General features: G+C 34.1%; 2 protein-coding genes across 2 annotated transcripts; both read right to left on the minus strand.

Moving 5' to 3' along the window:
- Positions 1 to 670: 670 nt before the first annotated feature.
- LOC132175004 (uncharacterized) lies at positions 671 to 3,494 on the minus strand. The gene is made up of 3 exons (XM_059586793.1): positions 3,261 to 3,494; positions 2,171 to 2,730; positions 671 to 1,134 (listed from the first exon to the last, which is right to left on the minus strand). The coding sequence occupies exons 1-3, from the start codon at positions 3,415 to 3,417 to the stop codon at positions 877 to 879; spliced, it is 975 nt and encodes a 324-aa protein (XP_059442776.1). The 5' UTR covers positions 3,418 to 3,494; the 3' UTR covers positions 671 to 876.
- An 11,287-nt stretch (positions 3,495 to 14,781) lies between these two features.
- Positions 14,782 to 21,363, minus strand: LOC132176321 (NAD-capped RNA hydrolase DXO1). Its single transcript, XM_059588493.1, has 13 exons — positions 20,911 to 21,363; positions 19,080 to 19,318; positions 18,387 to 18,452; positions 18,186 to 18,264; positions 17,925 to 18,004; positions 17,794 to 17,817; positions 17,301 to 17,425; positions 16,543 to 16,759; positions 16,370 to 16,423; positions 16,046 to 16,092; positions 15,657 to 15,741; positions 15,333 to 15,396; positions 14,782 to 14,983 (listed from the first exon to the last, which is right to left on the minus strand). The coding sequence occupies exons 1-13, from the start codon at positions 21,254 to 21,256 to the stop codon at positions 14,880 to 14,882; spliced, it is 1,530 nt and encodes a 509-aa protein (XP_059444476.1). The 5' UTR covers positions 21,257 to 21,363; the 3' UTR covers positions 14,782 to 14,879.
- Positions 21,364 to 21,567: the final 204 nt, after the last annotated feature.

Genomic DNA, 21,567 nt, shown 5'->3' on the forward strand with positions numbered 1-21,567 from the left:
GCAACAATGCCAACAAAAAAAAGTTTTTGATGAGGACATAATTCATTTCCATTTTTACTTCAAATAGAAAGAATCGTATTCCATTGTTCAATTTGTTTGTTGGCATCCACTGCATCACTGAGAATTTGGGGTTCTTAGATCACAATTTCTTCATAGCATCCTAAATCATGTTGATGTCAATGTTGACATTTTTGCAAGCAAAGATGGATATGCATATTCCTGTAGCTGTATATCTTGTGGATTTCTATAAGACACATCACAATACAATCACATAAAAAAGAAAAAGAAAAGAAAAGACGATGTGTGTATGCTACAAAAACAAAAGGCCAGCGATGTGCTTTCTTTTAAGCATACACCTCTCGAACAAGCAAGAAGATTTATTACTCTTTTAAGCATAACCCAAGCTAACCTCACACGACTAGAGATAATATTCCAGCCGGTACTGACAATCTCACAATAGAGCAGAGGATGATTCACAAACTCTCCACTCCTATTACACATATACAGTCAACCACTATAACATGACGTCTAAGAATGTTCATGGTGACGATTTTAACTAGAGCAATTGTCCAAGCAAAAAACACCGCTCTTAGGAAGACTTTACTCCGCCAAATACACTTCCACGAGAAGGAAATGCTCTCATGAGGTAAGAGTAAGTTATAAAAAGATCTAACGGTAACCGTCACTCCCATTCTTGAGATTTTAAGGGCTTAGTGAAAGTCTAATAGCAGAACACAGCAAGCAACTAAAACAAGCTGCTGGTCCCATTTCATTACACAAAAGAGAGACACTAGATTACATATATAAGTAGAAGCTAGTTACTAGCAAACAAAGATTATAATAGACAAGTCAAAGTGAAAGCAGCTTCCACTCTCCTCAATCTTCAGCAAAATACTTTTCCTCAGCATCATGGTTGGCTTCCCTCTGCCAGTGATCATCCAAGGTCTGGTCATTGTCAATTTTAGAATAATCTAAATGCTCATAATCTTCCCCCAAAAGAAATTTCTGCTGCATGATGTGGGTGAATTGGTCCATCTGATCTTGCATCTCCACCGCAGACAAAGTTGCATCTTCACTGCCTCTTGCTGTAGTGGAGTGGACACCGTTGGTTGCATCATGATGATCCAAAGCCATCTGTAAATGACAGAGGCAAAATCTCAAAATGTCAGAAACAACCTGCTGATTATGTTATAGCAATGGAGACTTACTAGAAACATTAAATTATTATTTGATTGAACAGTTAAAAAACACCCAGTGGATCTTGAACCCACTACCTCATCTACCATCCCTTTTTTGGAGGAAAGGGAGTGCCATTTGAGCTAGAGCTCATTGACACTTCCAGCTGATTAATGTTATAGAAATATTAAATTATAAAAGAATACAAACACAAAACAATTAAGAATGAGTTTAGCTGAAAGGGACACTAAGATTTTAAATGAAGGCATCCATTCAAAGAAAGGAGTGACTCCTATCAGGAGGAAAAGATGGTTTGGCCATTTGTAATGGAGAGCTAAAGCATCAGTAATAAGAGTGATTTAATTCTAGTTGATAGAATGAAAAGAAATACAGGGAAGCCTAATGTAACATTGGAATAAGTAGTGAAAAATAATACATAAAAAATAGACATAACTGAGGGTATGATTTAAATAGAAGAGAATGGCCGAAAATTTCTTTTTATGTTCTCTTCTTCTTTTTTTTCCTCTTAGTCGCTCTCTTGTATACTCCCTATGTACTAGGGTTGCGCCTCTCTGCGCTCTTTAATACATCTTTTTACTTAGAAGAGAATGGCCGAAAAGAACAGATATGACTGGCCCCAATTAGTTGATAAAAAACTAAAGCATCTCAATTTAAATAGATTAAGGTTTAGATAAGTTGAGTTGAGTTGAAAGATTCCACAACACAACATATTTCATTCATTGATACCAGATCAAAATGTGGGAAGTTCAGTGAGGTACTGCAAAGAAAACTGATATCAAGATAAAAAGTCATCCATATTCGTATTACCAGTATCATAATCATGCCGCAACTAATCTGAAACCAAGTATGTTAGAATAAGGGTAGGCTACTTAGGTAAAATAGTATGAAATCCAACAATCAAGCTTTCACAATAAATTTAGATAAACGAAATAAAAACCAATTACTAACATGTTAACATAAACCCAGAAATTACCTCTGTAGAATGTGTAGCCCCATTAGCCTTCTTAGCTTCTTCTTCATCCTCCTCTTCCTTCTCCTCTTCTTCTTCTTTTTCCTCTTCTTCTTCTTCTTCTTCTTCCTCCTCCTCCTCCTCTTCTTCTTGTTGCTCTTCTCCTGGATTTCTATCATTACCAATCCAGTCCCTCTCATCCACACCTAACCTCTGTTGCTCCCTTCTAATCTTTGCAACCAAAAATGCTTCCTCTGATCTCCGCATCAATGTCTCTGACCACCGCTCCCCTGGCCTTGCCATGCTTCTACCAATTGGATCCTGATATTTACCTACATATTCGTGATGTAAATAAGGATCTCTTTCCCTCATTGCATCCTCTGAGAAATAATGCCCATCATGTATCAGTTTATTCAAGTAGGCACGTCTCCGGTTCTTCACAGTCACCGACCTTGACTTCAACTCATCCAATGTTGGACTCATTATGCTTCTGAGGTGCTTCAAGTGCCAATTGATCTCATAATCGTCTTTAAGTGCGTCGAACTCCCGAAGCTCATCATATGTTAGTTGTGACCCATATCTTTCTGAATCAATAAATCAAGGAAATTATGTATTTAATTGATAAGTTACCAGAAACTTTTTTAGCTCGAGTTCAATTAAACAAGAAAGTTGACAAAAGAAGATATAGGAATAACAGCCACTCAAATTGAGGCTAATCAGTTCTTAGCTTCCTTAGCTGAGATTTATGACAGTATGATGTAAAAGTTAAACTTTCCAATTAATTTCCGGTTCTTCTTCTCCAATTTCACAGCATCCAAATATAATCTCCTCAGTGAATTGAGGCCTCCAATTTCATTAGCTTATTGAATCCTTTTTTTTTTTTTCCTTTCAAACACTATATTTTTCGCTAACTAATGAACATAGTTTCAGCATAAAATAAGTAATAATCTTAAATAGTAAATTGTTTTCTCAGCAAGCAAACAGATAACTAGGGTTTAAGAATGACAACAATTTTCAAACTTACAAAAAAAAATCACGTTTCGCATACTTTAATTCGCATAATTTCCCACCGATTACTCCGCAACCAAACAGAAAAATATATAAAAATACGCACCTAAGAAGAGCGCGATGTCTCGGGAAAGGAGGTCAAGAAGGATGGCCTTGCGTTGAGAGGAGTCTTTGGTGTCGGCTTGAAGCGCCTTAGGGAAGTACAGGTTCTCCTCCCTCGATAGCCTCTCTGCTATGCTCTCCATACCTTCTCTGCTCCCCATTTTTGCTCTCCCTCTCTCTCTCTTGCTGGTAAAAGTCTCAATGTGCGAGTCGGTGCGTTTTGGGGCCGTGCGGTTTACACGTGATATGTTGAAGTTATTAGGAGAAACTTCTCTTTAACTTTAAGCCGAATTTATAAATCTCTTGAATTTTTAAATTTTTTATTTTGGACCTCTGAATTTTTAATTTTTATCACTTTGGATTTCTTTGTTAGTTTTCAATGTTAAATTCAAATGGTTTAACTTTTTATGCCCATTATATCCTCAAGTTAAAATTACATCATTTTGAGCCTCAAAACTACAATACACACCCAGCCTAAAATGACGTCGTTTTAGGCATTAAAATTATTTTTTTTTAACAAAAAAAAGAAAAAAAGAAAATCGAGATGGCTCCAGCCACCCCATGGCCAGTCTATGGGTGGTCGAACTACCCCCATGGCCAAAGGGTGGTTCGGCCACCCCCGAAGCCCCCCCCAAAAAAAAAAAAAAAAACCATTCACGGTTTTAGGCTTTTGGGGGTGGCCGAAAATAGTTTTTTTTCTTTTCTTTTGTTTTTTTGGCCTTTTGGGGTGGCCGGATCACTCCCTTGGCCATTGAGATGATTCGACTACTCCCAGACCGGCCATGGGGTGGCTGCTTGGCGAAAAATGGGGTGGTCCACCCACCTCATTTTGGCCAAGTCACCCTGATTTTTCTTAGATTTTTTATTTATTTATTTTTTTAATATTTTGCCTTTTTTAAAAGGAAAAAAAAAACAATTTTAATACCCAAAACGACACCCTTTTTTGTTTTTTGTTTTTTAATATTTTTAATATTTTGCATTTTCTTTTTCCTTTTTTTTTTAAAGAAAAAAATATATAATTCTAATGTCCAAAACTGTGTCGTTTTGGGCTGGGGTGAGTGCTGTAGTTTTGGGTATTTTTGGAATTTCAAGTGGACAGGGTGGGGGTATAATGGGCATAAAAAGTCGAACCATTTGAGTTTAATGTTGAAAGCTAATAGAGGGGTCCAAAGTGAGAGTAAATTAAAGCTCAGGGATATAAAGTGAGAAATTTAAAAGTTCAGGAGATTTGTAAAATTGACAAGAAGTTCAGGGGGCCAAAGAAAAGTTTCCCCAAGTTATTATTATCTTTTCTGCTTTAGGTTTATTTTTATTTTATTTTTTTTAATTTGTGTCACTCAATTAATTTATTCATTGCATACAAAATGTAAATGTTTTGATTGTTTGATTTATTTGCATAAATTTATGCTAATTATTAATTAATTAATTATTGTTAAGATTTATTATTTTATTTAATTAAATAAAATTTTATTTACAAAAAAGTAAATGATTAAGGAAAATAAAGAAGCCGCTTCGTGACCACCCTCACAACAAAGAAAAAGAAATTATCGCACAACCACCTCTATCTCATTAGGTTGGTCAGGCAACCTCCTCTAACCAAGACATTATTATGGCCACCCTCTTCCTTTGAGAGTAACCATTAGGTCATTTCTCTAATTTTTTTTTATTTAATTTTTATTTTTTATTTTTATGCCATAAATAAGTCAACCTCTATATGTAAACATATAAATACATATGTTTTCAAAGTACTTTTATAAGAACGTACGAGAATTTTTTTTTTTTTTTTTTTTTAAAAAAATTGTATTTTGTTTTTCAAAAGCATTTGATGTCTTGTGTTTAGAAAGATTTTATTTTATTTTATTTTCAAGGTATCTTTATAACGAGTAATGCTAGGAACCATCTTTTTATCCCCTTTTTATCCTCCGAAAGCTGATGTGGATTTCAAAATCACCATTGGATCAAAATTCAAGTATGATTCATCTCAAATTTAATGGTGATTTTAAAAACCATATCAGCTTTAGGATGATAAAAAGAGAATAAAAATATAGTCCGTAACATTACTCCTTTATAATACATGGACTCAACATTTTTTAAATTAACTGTTTTTAGGGGTGGTTATCTGTCATATTAGTTCGGTTTTGGGGGTTTTCGGTTACCGCCCAATAAGCTATCGGTTAATTGGTTTCTTAACCGAGACTGATAAAGGATTTATACCGAAAATTATTGGTTAATCGGTTAAACCGGTTTTTATGAACTTTTTACTGTTTGCTAATTGGGCCAAAAAGTAGTTGTTTTGCGGGCCCTAGCTTATTAAAAATTAGTTGGTTTGGGGGGCCCAAATATTTTTTATTTTTGGCTAAAATAGCTTATTGAAACTTTTTTTATATTGATCCACCGCATCTTTTTTATATTATAAAATAAAAATCAAAGGAATAAACTGCCAAATGACTACCATAAAAGCCACGATGCTTTAATCCAGTAAATCTGTTACAAAGATCAAAACGTTGCACTAATAAAACAGAGAAGCCTAGCTAATGCAGTTACAAACTTATTTCCATTAGTTCTTTGCAATAATCAATCTGATTAGTATTTCATATTTCCAACAATCAATCAGAAAGCAAAAATCCACATCCAAGGCTATCCAGATAGGCAACCTCTGTAACATAAAAAAGAAATATTATAGAGTTTTGGTCATAAAACAACATATATTAAATAATTCAAATTGGAACGTTAGAAGAATTACAGCAAAGCTAGCTATCCAATTCAGAGGAGGAAATGAAACAATATCAACACACTAGGGTGGCAAAATCCGGATCATTCAATTCAAATCTAACGGACAAATTTAAATAATTTTATAAAAGTAGAATTCCCAAAGAACAATAGAGGATCAAGATTCTCTCTACCCACATGTCAATAATCAATTACAAATAAAACAAAGAAACAAAAAGAAAACATATAGTAAAAGCCATAGGAATTTATAAGTAAACACTTGAAGTACATATTTCCTTTTATCTACATGATAGTGGTAGTAACGGGCGAGATGTCTCTCATTGAAATTTAAACATATAAACCAAAGAAACGAACACTATCAACTAGAGTAAATAACTAATTTAGACAAAAATTACCAAAGATTACAACAAACTGGAGACCCTAGGATTTTTCAAATTATCCACCGACCATCATATGAAAACTTCAAATAAATAAAAAAAAAATTAAAAAAAAAAAAGAAACGAAAAAGGAAAAATCATGTTCAAATTTTGAAGGCAGTCATGTATAGAGAGAGAATATTAGGTTTATTGCAAACCCCTCCGATTTGCTTGTGGGTAGTGGCAGTGTAACAAGGCTGTTGTGAAGGATTTAAGCCTTCTAACTTTGATTTACGGACAACCACAAGAAAATTGGAGACCCAAACTTGCTCTCTCCTTGAATATTCCCAAAAGGAAAATAACCAACCAACGAAATACTAGAGTCTAGAGATTACCTGCGAGGCTGCGACTTTGCGAGAGAGAGAGAGAGAGAGAGATGGGCGTGCAACGGTGCGAGAGAGTGAGAGAGGAGACTTGAGAGAGTGGCAGGACTCGATAGAGGGAGTTAGGTTAGGGTTAGGGGAGCTTGAGGGTGCGTTTGAGAGTGCGTTTTTAAAAAATAATCTGCGATTTTAAACTAAATTGCAACTTTAGAGTGTTTGAGATTGCGATTTTAAAAACGCAAATTTTAAAATCGCAAAAAAATCTGCGATTTCCACAAGCTAATTAGAGGGTTCTTATTTGAAAAAATGCGAATTTAAAACAAAATCACGATTTCTATTAAAAGGATATTTGGCGCAATAGTTACCTTTTTTAGAACGGGAATGAAAAAAATACCAAGAATACTTACCTAAAATATATTTAAACCCTTCTTTTTTTTCTTTTTTTTTTTCTTCATCCTCTCTGTCTTGTTCATCCTTATTGGTAATTTGGTCATGAAACCGCAATTATATGCTAATGTTATCCAAACACTCAATTGATAAAAAAATACTTTTTAGTATGTTTTACCAAACGCCTGTGCGATTTTAAAAAGTAGCTATTTTAAAAACGTAATTTTTAAAAACACAATTTTTAAAATCGCACTTATTGAAATCGCACTCTCAAACGGGCTCTGAGTTAGAGAGATTTATATATTGAAACAAAAACGACGTCGTTTTCGTTTCAATAAAAATTAAAAACCTTTATCGGTCATATTGGTTTTCCGATAATAAATTATTAATCGACCGATAAGCTTATCGATATAAATTTTTTAACCGATTACCGACCAATAACTATCGGTTGTGGTTAATATCGGTTCGGTTAAATTCGGTAAACGGTTGATAATTGGTAACCGATTAATCTGCCTACCTCTAACTGTTTTTCACAAACACTTCTCAATTAGAAAAAATATTCCACAATTGAAATATGCCATTTGGCATTCTCTTAGCATCCTCAATTGAGGTGACGAGCTCAATTCACCTTTGATATATATATAATGAAAAGATATCAAAAGATCTGATTAACAATAGCACTTACAGATTCAAACGTAGTTTAAAAGTAGCAAAAGTACACAAGAGCACAACAGATTACAAGTAGTAGGCAGGGTAGTTGCAAAATGAGTTCAGTATTTAGGCTGAAAGCTTCTGCCCTACAATGAGGGGTATTCGTCCTTTTTATAGACAAAATCCAATGGGCAAATAAAAATTACATTGAGAAAGTTAACAGTAAAAGTAAAGAATTGTAGTGTCGGCAGACAAATGAGAAACTGTAGCAATAATGATTGAATTGTGCCATAATAATAGGAAAATGTCTTTAGGAATAGAAATGGTATCCCGGTGGGCAAATGTAACGGTGCCTTTGTAAAAGGTAAGTGATTGGTGCCATTGCAAGTGAACGGTGCCACTGTGAAGGGCAAATGAATGGTGTCACTGTGAAAGGCAAATGATTATAAAGAAAGATGATAAGAACTAAGCCTTGGAGTCAATCTTCCCCTTATCATTTTTGCCTGCCATGCTGGCACTGCAAAAATTCACGAGTGAAAAAATCTGGAATAGAGTTATTGGAACTTTTAATGTGTTCAATATCAAAATAAAAAACGCTTAAAATGGCTTGCCATCTGGCAAAAATTTGTTTTGATGCAATTTTTTTTTTTTTTTTTTTTTTTTTCAGAATGTATTTAGTAGATTTACAATCAATGCGTAACAAAAACTTTTGATTTAACAAATCAGATTGAAATTTAGTAATGACCAAAAAAATGTTGAAAAGATTGACAAAATGTTGTCGCAATGAAAAGCCAGTCAAACCAACACTTCTGAAAAAGCTTGTGTATTCAAAAGATTGATGAAACTTTTGATTCTGAAAATTCTGAAAATTCTCAATATCCTTCTGATTTCAACATTAAAATGATTGAAGAAAATTTTGGAAGCATTGATCTGGAGCAAAACTCCAAAGAGTTTTTGATAAAACCAAACCCGTTAATATCACAAAAAATTGGTATTCAAAACCCACTCCTCCTGATTTACAGTTTGAAGAAAGATTTTTTCAATCTTAGTTTTCCGTTTCAGCAGATAAACCCTATGAATGGAACATCGATGGCTTGTCTGAACAAGAAGTGTTAAATAAAATGAATCACATGTCTATGGTTGCTAATGCTTATGTTACTAATCACAATTTAAACCAATCAGAAATTGTTGATCTGCTTTCTACTGGTTTCTCTGGAACTTTTCGGAATTGGTGGGACAAATACCTTACTAAAGAATCTCGAGAAACAAATAGGAAAGCTGTCAAGAAAGATGAAAATGGTTTTCCAATATTTGATGAACAATGTGGCACAGGTGAACATGATAGCGTTAACACATTGATTTATACCATCATTAAACATTTCATTGGAACACCTTCTAACATTACTTCTCGCATCTCTGATTACCTAAATAATCTTGGTTGTCCTACTATGTCTGATTATAGATAGTATCAAGATATTTTTATTTCTTTTGTTATGGTTAGATGTGATAGTCAGAAACCTTATTAGAAAGAAAAAATTTATTGATGGATTGTCTTCATTGTTTTCTCACAAAGTTAAAGATGAACTTATTAACTGTAACACTGGATTAATTGAATATGAAAACTAAACTTATGGTGATTTGTTTTCTACCGTTAAAAAACTTGGCATAAAAATGTGCATCGACTAAAAAATGATAAGACAACAATTGAAGAATACTAAAAAAGCTAAATATGAAATGGGTAATTTCTACGAATAATTTGGGTTACCTCCTACGGCTCCCTCTCGGAGATATAGAAAGAAACCCGATAAGGTTTTCAAGAAAAGACCTGCTTCATATTACAATAGTTACAAGAAAAGAAGATTTAATAAACCCGTTAAAAAAATTTCTGCTAAAAAACCCAAAAAGAATACTTCCAAATTCGATAAATATTTTTCCAAAGGAAAATATTTTAATTGCGGAAAATCAGGACATTTTGCTGACAAATGTCCAGAACCGCCCAAAAAATTGAAAAAATAAATTAATGCTTTAAAAATTGATGACAATGAAAAAGAAAATCTTTTTAGAATTCTGCAATCCGTTAATTCTTATGATTCATCAGACAGTGAATTTTTAACAACTTCAGGTGACTCCGATTACCATTTTGCTAGTGAATTATCTGACAATGATTTCAAAATTAGTTGTAATGATTCTTGCTGCAAAAATGTCAAAACTTGCATTATTTTCACAAAAACTGAAGATTAAGGAAATTTGCTAATCACTTTAATTTCAAAAATTGAAAATCCTAAATTAAAAGAAGACTACCTTAAAAAACTTAGGAATACGATGATTAAATATGCTAATAAACCTATCAATGCAAAATTCTCTCTTGATGAAACTTTGGAACGATTTTCTAAACAAAAATCCAAAGTGATTACTATCTCAAATTTGCAGCATGAGATTAGTAATATCAAGAAAGAAATTGTTGATTTAAAAAATGACTTGTACACTGTTAAAACGGATAGTAACGATTTAAAACAACAACTTTTAATACTAAAACTTCAAGATTGTTTTCACGATAACAATTCTGATGATGATAAACAATTTGAGCACTCTGATGAAGCAGAATTCAGCAATAAAGTGATTTTTGATAAAGTCAAGATTGTCAGTCTTATTGACAAGGTTGTTCCACCTAAATGGTATTCTAAAGTTAATATCATTGCTGCTCCTGATTATACTCTTGATGTCATTGCTTTGATTGATTCTGGTGCTGATTTGAATTGTATTCAAGAAGGGTTAGTAACTAGTAAATATTTTGAAAATTCCACTGAAAAATTAAATTCTGCCAATGGAAGCCGTTTACAAATTAAGTATGAATTGAATAATGTTCATGTTTGTCAGAACAATGTTTGTTTTGATACTCCTGCTGTCCTTGTTAAAAATATGTCTAATAAAGTTATTCTTGGCCTTCCCTTCATTGCCATGCTTTATCATTTCACTCTTAATGAAACTGGTGTTTCAACCATTAAAATGGGTGTTGAAGTAAGATTCCATTTTGCTTCCAAATTTGAAATTGATGTTAGTCATTTGAATATTATCTCTGCTAAAACTAAGCATTTAAACTTTTTGAAACAAGAAGTTAAATACAAAAAGATTGCTGAACAACTTTCTGATAAATTACTGCAATCTAAGATTACGACTTTCAATACTTTGATCATCGATCTCGTTTGCTCTGAACTTCCTACTGCCTTTTGGCCTAGAAAAAACACATTGTTTCTTTACCATATATTAACGATTTTTCTAAAAATAAAATTCCCTCTAAAGTTAGGCCCATTCAAATGAATGCTGAAACTTTATATTTTTGCCAAAAGGAAATTGCCGATTTACTTGTTAAAAGTATCATTCGCAAGAGCAAGTCTCCTTGGTTTTATGCTGCTTTTTATGTTATGAAAAATGTTGAAGTCGAAAGGGGAACCCCTAGACTAGTAATTAATTACAAACCGCTCAATGATGTGCTAGAATGGATCAGGTACCCCATCCCTACTAGGAATGACTTAGTTAGTCGCATTAGTGGGGCTCTAGTCTTTTCTAAGTTCGATATGAATTTAGGGTTTGGGATAAGGATAGGTATAAGACTGCTTTTACTACTCCTTTTGGGCATTATGAGTGGAATGTCATGCCTTTTGGTCTGAAGAATGTTCCTAGTGAATTCCAAAACATTATGAACGATATTTTCAATCCCTTTAGTCATTTTACCATCGTTTACATTGATGATGTTTTGATTTATTCAAAATCTATTGATGAACATTGGAAACATTTGAATTCATTTTTAAAAATAGTCAAACACAATGGATTTTTTGTCTCTGCTAAAAGATCAAGTTTTTTCAAACCAAAATTAGATTCCTTGGTTTTGACATTTCTGAAGGTCAAATTAGACCCATTGATAGAGCTATTCAGTTTGCCGATAAATTTCATGATGTTATCATTGATAAAACCCAGCTCCAGAGATTCTTAGGTTCTTTAAATTACATTACAAATTTCTACAAAGACCCGAGAAAACATTGCAAGCCTTTGTTTGACCGTTTACAAAATCCTCCTCCTCCTTGGACTAGCATTCACACTTCACTCGTTAAAAAGATTAAAACTCATGTTAAGACCCTACCCTACTTAGGTATTCCTTCTGATAATGCTTTCAAAATTGTTGAAACTGATGCTTCTGAAATTGGCTTCAGAGGCATTCTGAAACAAGTTGTTTCTCCAGGATCTCCCGAACAAATTGTTCGATTCCATTCCGGATCCTAGAACAATACGCAAGCTAATTATAGTACTATTAAGAAAGAAATTCTTTCTGTTGTTTTATGCATTACTAAATTTCAATCTGATTTGTTAAATCAAAAGTTTTTGTTATGCATTGATTGTAAATTTGCTAAATACATTATGAAAAAAGATGTTGAAAACATTGCATCAAAACAAATTTTTTCCAGATGGCAAGCATTTTAGCGTTTTTGATTTTGATATTGAATATATTAAAGGTTTCAAGAACTCTATTCCATATTTTTTCACACGTGAATTTTTGCAATGCTAGCATGGCAAGCAAAAAGGATAAGGGGAAGATTGACTCCAAGGCTTTGGTCTTAAAACCAGAGTCTGCCATTACTGCTCCCATTACTAATTCATCTGTTGCTCTCGCTAACCGTTTCTCGGCTTTTAGCCCCGGATCACCAGCTAACTACTCCAGTGCTCTCGTTTAAGATTATGACCATTTTGTCATTTCTTCTAAAAAATTCACTATTCCTTTAATCAAATACGATAAAACATCAGCTTATGTCGTTCTTCCTCATTCCGAACATTTATTTCATATTGAGATAAATCGTTCTCACATTAAATCTCCTACTCAAATTGCCGCTTCTTACTTTCCTCCTCAGTTTCATTGGATCCCTGAGCATCCTCTGAAAACTCTTTCTTACTGCACTAATATCCTGCTCTAGACAAAGTCTGTTCATTTCAAACCCATTTACAGTAAAATTGAACCCAAAAAACTACCTTATCATAGTGTCTATTTTGATAGAATCATTCTTGAACAAGTTTGGGGGGAACATCCTTCGAACCCAAGAAAATTGGAAGATTTCTCCATCATGTTCTGCTATTATGATTACATTGATGGATGGTCCAAATTCATGCTCTATCAAAATCCCAAGTTTGACCACTCTTGGTTCATAAACTTTGATAAAAAATTTGAAGGCATCCTCACTCTTTGGTTCTCCAGATGGTGAATGAAATTTGGTCTTGTTCCTGATATCCTCCCACTAAAACTCGTTGAGACTTTCAAATCATTCAAAAATCTTTACAATATTGATGAACATGGGGTCAAATTTCCCCACATTCTGCATTTTGTCAAAAAGTTCAAAATTCCTTGGAACATAAAATGGCAATATGCCATTCTTGATGACAAGCTAGAACGACATTGGTCTGTTAAATGGTGGGATAACTACCCACGAGTTGATAATATCATTGAAAATGTCAAAAATCTAGCCCATTTGCCAAAAATCCAAGCCCCTCCAATTCCCAATCAATTAACCATTGGCAATCCTGCCAAATTGATAACTCCTAGTACTTTCCTTTCCCCTCCCAAAGAGGCAGATACTGTTACTTCCGCTAATTCTTCCAGTTCTTCTAAGAAAAAATCTTCTAAGAAGAAAAAAGAAAAAAGACATTTTAAAAGCACTTCTGGAATCTCTCAATGATAATTTCGATGAAGATGAAGAAGAAAATTCTGATGCATCTTCTAATGCTACTTTTAATCCCATGAGAGAATGGTACGGAAATTCTGGTTTCCCTGATGATAGCCCCGATAACTATTACCCCAAAATTGAAGATTTATAATCATTTGCCCTTCACAGTAGCACCGTTCACTTGCAATGGTACCAATCACTTGCCTTTTACATAGGTACAGTTACATTGCCTACTAGGGTACCATTTCTATTCATGAAGGCATTTGCCTATCATTATGGCACAATTCAATCATTATTGCTACAGTTTTTCATTTGTCTGCCGACACCACAGTTCTGCTATAGTTTCTCATTTGTCTGTCGACACTATAGTTCTTTACTTTTACTATTAACTTTCTCAATGTAATTTTTATTTACCAATTGAATTTTGTTTATAAAAATGACAAATCCTTCTCATTGTAGGACAGAAGCTTTTAACCTAAACACTGAACTCATTCTGCAACTACCCTGCCTACTACTTGTAATATGTTATGCTCTTGTGTACTTTCGCTACTTCTAAACTACGTTTGAATTTATAAGTGCTATTGTTAATCAGATCTTTTGATATCTTTTCATTATCAATCTTTTTCATTTCTCTTTTATTCTCTGAAAATTCTTGTATCATGCTTATTTTACTTGCAATTACCACCTACATAGATGGTTCTACTGCTTTATTTTTATCATTAAAATAATTTCAATTAGTTTTCAATTCACGCCCTCCATTGGTATCAAGGCCCTCCATATATATATATATATATATATATATATATATATATATTAAGATTGATCTAAAGGTAGATTGAGCAATACTAAATAGCATATAACTTTTCAATTTAACAAATATAATACCAAAATTTACAAAAAAATTTAAATTTAAGAGTTCAACCCATTCTTTTCTCAATAATTAACAAAAAAAATTATACGAAAAGACTATTGTACCACTCTCATTGGCAACCACAAGACTTTATTCCTGTTTTTTTTTCTTCTTTTTTATTTTTTATTTTTTTAAACTGAGAAAGGTATAATAGTCGTAAATGTAAAATATTAATAAACTTAAATGTTAAATTAGCCGAATTGAAAACTCAATATTTTCCCCATTTAATTATCCATGCAAATTTTCCCATGTAATCCTCCGAGACAATACTTCTCATTTTTCACCGTATCAAAATACAAAAACCGACAATACTTTTAAAAGACCTTAAAACAGGTCTGATTTTCGGCTGCCATTTTTGGGAAAACTATAAGAGCATGTTTTTGATTCTCAAAGTTAAGAGAAAAAAAGAGAGGCATATAATTAAAGCTAATAATTTATCCTCAACTGATTTCTGTCTGTATGTGTACTATACAGAACTGTGGGGAGTCCACAAAATGTTTACAATTGCTCGACATGGTTAGTAATTTCTTCTGGGCAAGATTGTGCTTGTAGAAGCTCTAATCGATTGAAAGGTTGAGCAAACTGCAAAATGTAGTCTTCATCTGAAACCACAAAATCAAACATAAAAGCATTAATTGTCCGAATAAAAAAATTGGGATAGAAATCTCCAACAATTTTGCTGTTCGGATTGTAAATGTGAGAGAGCTTCTACACGCCCACTTGCCTGAACAGATCTCGGACAACTAACCCACTTGTTCGAGCAAGTGGGTCCTATAGAAACTCTCTAACATTTACTGTCTAGAATACTGACAATCCTAACAACAAATTATTGGGAATCCGGATCCTTGGTTGCTGGCAAATTGTTGGAGATCCGAATCTATCTTTTTCTCAACAATCAAATGGTTCATCGCATGTAAGCCCCAAAGCAGAAAAAAAGGGTTAGCAACTCACTCTCTTTGACTGTTCCATAAAGCCAGCATAATACCTCGTCAGCAAATGCCAGGCACACTCCTCCCTGCCAAACGATTGTGTTGAAACCAGGAGAAAAAGGTAAGAGACACACATTTGTTCAAAAAGACATGCAATGATTTGCTGATCCTAAAATCACCCAGCGGGAATTGTCATGTTCACAAATTTGACATTGTCGTTGTTATGAGTGTTGAGTATAATTATCAAATATTCCAATAATTCCCAGCTAAAAAATAGAAAAAGATTATAATGAAGCAAAGATGCAAGTTTGGTGTGCATATGCATCTTGCAGCAAACAAGGTTTACCTGCCAATAGTTTTTCATTTTCACCCGTTCCGTTATGTCTTTGGTTCTTAGCCTCTCCGTTCGAACAAGTCGGCCGGCATCATCCCTGCAAAAAAGCCGAAATACTTAAGAGCTTTGAATTCAAAGGGCATACATCAAAAAATTATTACCCCACTGTAATAAGAAAGAAACTGTCATAAGAAAGCTGTGATGTTCAATGTTTTACACTAAACCCAAAAGCTGATGGGGTTATATCAAGATTTCAGCAAATTACCATGCCTCTACTTTCTCCAATCAATCCATACCTAACATTTTTGGATCCACCATACCCTTATTCTTGTGTTTTACAGCGCCAAATAAAGGGAACCAGTAAGAAAGCAGAAAAAATAATATGTAGCAACGAAAATTACCTGAACCCAATAATAACATAAGGAACACCTGCCAGGAAAGATTGAATCTGCAACAATTAAAACCACCATGGTAAATCTTTACATTAAATACAGAAAAATTCCAATGACAATGCACATACATAAAATTCTATCACACAACAAACCTCTCAAAAAGTCAACTTATTGGATAATAAAGGTAAAAAATGGGGCAACAAAAATCTAAAGATCGGGCATAAGATAAACAAGATCCCATACTTTTTGCAGATATATGAACATATTGTCCATACTTATCAAATGAAAAGGAAATTTATGCTAATTCATAGTCATCTTAGGAAGCAAATGTACCCAGAACTTGAGCAGTTTCTCTCTCTCATATCTTTCCTCAGTATGATAATCCAACTGCAGAAAAAGAGAGACATTTTACTACTTATCTGCAAAGATAATATCAAGATTTTGAAAAGATATAATTGAAAAGAAACAGATGCACGCCAAAGTGAATAAAATGAATATATGTCAACCTCACGACTTGTTTTTAACTCTACATAGAACCTCCTTCCTTCATCAGTTGAATCACAGCAATCCATTTCGGCACCCATCAAAATACGATGAGCCCCTAATTTTGTTTTAATGACAGAACAATATTCTGCATTGGCATCAACATGATGAATCCCTTCTCCGTCAGCTCTTCTTGGATCTTCAGTGGCAAGGCTCTCAAAACAATATCCCCAATAACATCTAAATCAACAAAAAACAATTAAAAGATAGAAGCAGAAAGGGACATGATGACACAGCACTCTTGAACATGTCTAGAGATTTTGGACCAACTAGATTGAGTACGACAATTTTTTTTTTGATAATTGTTAATAACTAACATATATACAGACTAGTAATATGAGGTCATCTAACCGCACTGAATTATCAAAGATATTTTCCCTTCTCTTCCCCCATTTTCTGGTTTCATGTATATCTGCGATTTTGTTTTTGATAAGGCAATTCATTAATAAGAGCAAAGGAGTACAATCCTAGTACCCAGTTCATGTATATTTGGGATAAAGCAACTATCATGGAATAACTCTCATAGTACACCTCATACACCAAACATTATTTTCCTCCCAATGTTAAGTTATCCATTTTTCACCCAAAACGCCTTTACTTCTCCCATTTTATCTCAAACTCTAACCTGTGTTTATAAAATGAATCAAAGATGAAGTCTGCTTGCTACAACAACTTTCTATAATATTTAATACGAAGTTACTAACATCCACTGTATCAATACCTTCGACGTTCCAACTCACTTTTCGGCCTTTCTGGCAGCTTATGCACATCAAGATAGATGACCCCATTTCTCTTGTGCACACCCATTTCCCAAGGCTCATGTCGAATATAAGCAGTAGCTAATATCTGCAACAAAATGAGAAAAGCAGAAGCACTATAAGATGCTGCCAACCAACCTAACCATGTTACCAATCCACAATGTAAAAATGATTAGTAGACAAAAATCTAAAGACAAATCCTAATATTATTCTTATGTAATTGGATCAAAGCATACTTCTAACAATCTGTACTTTTAATTATTTTTTCTATTTTTCCTTTGCAAGGATGCCTCATCCTTCACTTCTAAGTAGCCAAGTAGGTTATATCTGTCTTCCATATCCATAACTCTCTCTCTCTCTCTCACACACACACAAATCTGTCTTCCATATCTCTGTCACCAATGAAAAAGCAAACGAACATAGATCAGTAGTTGCTTCAAAGGGATTAGCAATTACCTTATTGAGGTTGTTACGGTAAGTCTGCAAAAGCACCACAGAGAAAAAGGGAAATTATAAAAAAGAATAGCCTTTACTATTAATAAAAACATTATATACTTCTGAAAGCTAGACTTGCAATACATTCATACCACAAAATGCATGTTTTGAAGTGGAATATTTTTGTCTCTTATGCAAGCAAGAAGATCACCAAAACCCTGAGAGCCCAAATCTGGTTTAGAGAGAAAAACAAAACAAAAAAACAAAACCCAGAGTTGCCTGCTTAAATCAGCCTGATACACATAACCCAAAAGTACATGCATATTTGAAAATAAATTTCAATACTCAGTATTGTTCCAAAAGAAATCTCATTATGCTGATGAATAGTTACAATATTTTAGAAACAAGCATACCTCTTTTCTCGGTAAAGGTATCAAAACCTTGATTCAGATCAGCTCCAATATCTTCACTTATAAGACGCTTAAAAAGCCTCTAATAACACAGAAAAATTGTTACGTGAATGAGATAACCATAAGCATGAATTTTACACATATCAACAAAATGAATATTAATAAAAACAAAACTATACACAGGTCCAGCTAAAGAAAGCTTACCAAGCTGCGATCATCAAAGTAGACCTCTCCATCTTCTGCACGACTATAATAAGCAAGTTCGCTTGGCTATTGGATTAAAATAGCAAATTTAGTGAAGGATAAGAATCAAAACAGACATTACAACGAATCTCCATGAAGTCTACAGTGATGGTTTACTAGCAGCATGTCAAACTACATAGAAAAATTGCTTAATAGTCGCATTAAAAAATGCCTATTATTGGCAAGATACCACATCCAATAGACACAGCAACAGGATTTTTTTTTTCTTTTTTCTATTTTAATCTTTTGATAGTATCAGCATCAGCAACAAGAACATCAAGAAATAATAACAAATCAAACCGCAAAAACATCAAATTACAACTGTTTTCAGCACCCAAATTTCCTAATTTTGTTTTCCTTTCCATTCAAACCATCTTAATGAATGCTATAGAAAAGAAGATACAGTATGCCAATGAATTAACATATGGGGTTATCTCAAACCTTTACAGGGAGATGGAAATTCTTATTGGGCTGGACATCACCTTTTACACCATAGGTATATCAAAGCTTAAAAATGCTTCTAGAAATTACAAAAAGAAAGAAATAGAAAAGGACATAAACAAATAAAAGAAAAGCTGTCATATTAATGATTCTTTTTCATTCAATATTCACTAATATAATCTTTCCTTGAATTGAAGAAGAATGCTTTCTTACCTCCTGCAGAGCAATACGTTTTCGTGATAATGTTTCTTCACTCTTTGAAAGCTTTAGTTCAGAAACAAAGCGTTCATCACGACGACCATTCATAAACTTCGGGCCATAACCAAAGTTCTGTCTCTGAGGATAAGGTCCAGGTCGGGGAAGGAGGCCTGCTCCTCCTCTACCATTCATAGGACGGCCACGACCATAATTTCCTCTGCCCGGGTTGTTAGCATTGCGAATAGTAGGCAATACTGCCACAAGGTATTTGGATGAGTTTGCATGAAAGAAATAAATTATAAAAATTTCGAGTGAGAAAGAGAAGCAACAGCTTCTTGCCAAACAAATGCATTAAGACGAAAAAGGGGGAAGTCATTGTTTAGGGGAAAAACACGAAATTAACAATATCACATGCCTTCAGTAAGATCAAATAAATTGTCAATATGCAGCCACATATCACATTGCTATATTCCTCCCAAGATATAAACTTTTGTTTGTTGTTTCACACTTTCACACAGCTCATGTGTTTTGCAGAAAGCATATAAAGAAACATTGTTCTTCAAACTTATCTGAAACTGACTTCTATTTTACTGTAGCCTACCTCCAGTTTATGGATAAGGCCTCTTCACAATATTCACAAGGGTCTTTAACATGTAATGGACGAATGATTTAAAACACCTTATGTCTTCAATGTACTGACGCATCGTTCATTCATATACAAGTATTTGCATAAATACATTACAGAACTTAGACTAGCATATTCAAAACTGAAAAAAGAAAAACATGTGTTTTTAGTCACTACCCAATCCAAAAACTCCCGTGGGGATGTAAGGAGCCAAAGAATTGAAAGAGACCATTTGACTCTTCAAAAATTGTAAGAAAACCCCTATGACCCCACTCTTAAAAAAAAAAAAAAAAAAAAAAAAAACTCCTTTAATCACTATCCAATCAAAGGGGAAAAAAAAAAACATATTTGGATTCTTTTTCTAAAATCTAAAAATTATCTCCTCAAAAAATGAGAAGAAAATATTTAAACTTCAAGAAAACCAAAAAACCTAATTCCTAAAAGTTTCCCTAAATAAAAATATTTCTTTTTTTTTTTTAAAAAAAAAAAACAGGAACTTGTGAATTTCCTCCATCCAACCTCAACTCCCTTCCTCCCCTCTGCTTTCTCTCTTCTCTACAAACTTCCAAGTTGTCTCTCAAATGTCCTTCCTCCCCCGTCTTGCTGACCCCCAAAGTAGAATTCTTGGCTCCGCCAGGCCTTCAAATGCTCATTTCTTCACACGTTATTCTATTACTATTTTAGATTACATTCTAATCCTAAAATTTTACTTCTGTAAAGGTTATGCCAAAAGGAATTCACATTCAATTTATAACATTGAATGGGAGCATATTGGGTGGGTAGGTTTTATTGCATCTGCTCTTATCTGCAATATGTAATTGACCTTTCCTTTGGAAGACAGAACAGCAGTGAAAAATGTTTCTGGACCTATTGGTCTTCGATATCACGCAGTCAAGGGGTCATATTTTTTTGGTTTATAAGAAACTAACAGTATCTCAAATGTTGTCCAGTGAAAATAGTTCATTTCAACTACCTCCAGAAGAGCTCTCTACCAGGACCTAAAACCGGCATCTCTTTCGGTCAACATATATTTACCAAGAACCCGAATAGCAGAACGCAATTGAAATCAATGCATTCCACAAGCTACTCAAACTAGCGCAATAAATCCTGTAGAAGCACATAAATCAGCAAGAACCCAAAAAAAAATAAAGAGGCCAAATGGTATGTTTGAAGACCCATTCAAGAAACCCATCAAAGAAAAAGAATCAAAAAAAGGTTTACCAGGAATTGTGTAGGGACTAATAACAGGGGTTTTACAGTAATCTTCGTTATCAGACCCAAACAGATCTTTATCTTCTTCGCCCCCATGATGCCCCCCATTGTTGTTCTCCACCTCTTCACCATTCCCTTCCACTTCTTCTTCTCCTCCACTGCTTGCGCTCCCACTGGCGCTACTGGACGAAGACGCGGACGACGACGACGATGCTGATGACGAGGCGGCGGATGACGACGACGAGGACGACGACGGTGACGATGAGTGTGCCCCATCTTGTTGGACATCGTGGGTTCGATTGTCGTCGTCGTGGTCCTCTCCGAACACATCTACGTCTTGCTCTGAGAAATCCATTCGCGGACTTTCGTTTGATCGATCCCGTGCTTGCGTGTGTCCTCGGAGCCGTTTAGGAATTTATTTGCGTTTGAGAGGCTGAGTTGGTGGGCAATGTCTCGGGGATGCTACTCGGTTTAACTGGGCCCAGTGGCACAAGATTTGGCCGAGTTAAATCATCCCACCAAAACTCTTTGCTCCGTGTGAAATTTTAAAGGATCAAATTAAAATATAAATTATGACTCATCGGTTCATGTTACTCATATTTATTTGTAACAACTTTCAAAGCATTTTTTAAAACTAAAATCCACTATATTAATTCAAGAAATATT

The sequence above is a fragment of the Corylus avellana genome, chromosome ca3 (assembly GCF_901000735.1).
Source record: "Corylus avellana chromosome ca3, CavTom2PMs-1.0".
Lineage (NCBI taxonomy): Eukaryota > Viridiplantae > Streptophyta > Magnoliopsida > Fagales > Betulaceae > Corylus > Corylus avellana.

Bases quoted from the DNA above. Each gene is read 5' to 3' on its own strand.
- LOC132175004 (XM_059586793.1), bottom strand. From the start codon at position 3,417: ATGGGGAGCAGAGAAGGTATGGAGAGCATAGCAGAGAGGCTATCGAGG. The intron at 2,731-3,260 runs GTGCGTATTTTT...TTATTGATTCAG, and splicing joins AGACATCGCGCTCTTCTTAG to AAAGATATGGGTCACAACTA. The intron at 1,135-2,170 runs GTAATTTCTGGG...TGTCATTTACAG, and splicing joins GGGCTACACATTCTACAGAG to ATGGCTTTGGATCATCATGA.
- LOC132176321 (XM_059588493.1), bottom strand. From the start codon at position 21,256: ATGGATTTCTCAGAGCAAGACGTAGATGTGTTCGGAGAGGACCACGAC. The intron at 19,319-20,910 runs GTAAACCTTTTT...ACCTTGTGGCAG, and splicing joins TAGTCCCTACACAATTCCTG to TATTGCCTACTATTCGCAAT. The intron at 16,760-17,300 runs GTATTGATACAG...TTGTTGATTTAG, and splicing joins AGTGAGTTGGAACGTCGAAG to ATGTTATTGGGGATATTGTT.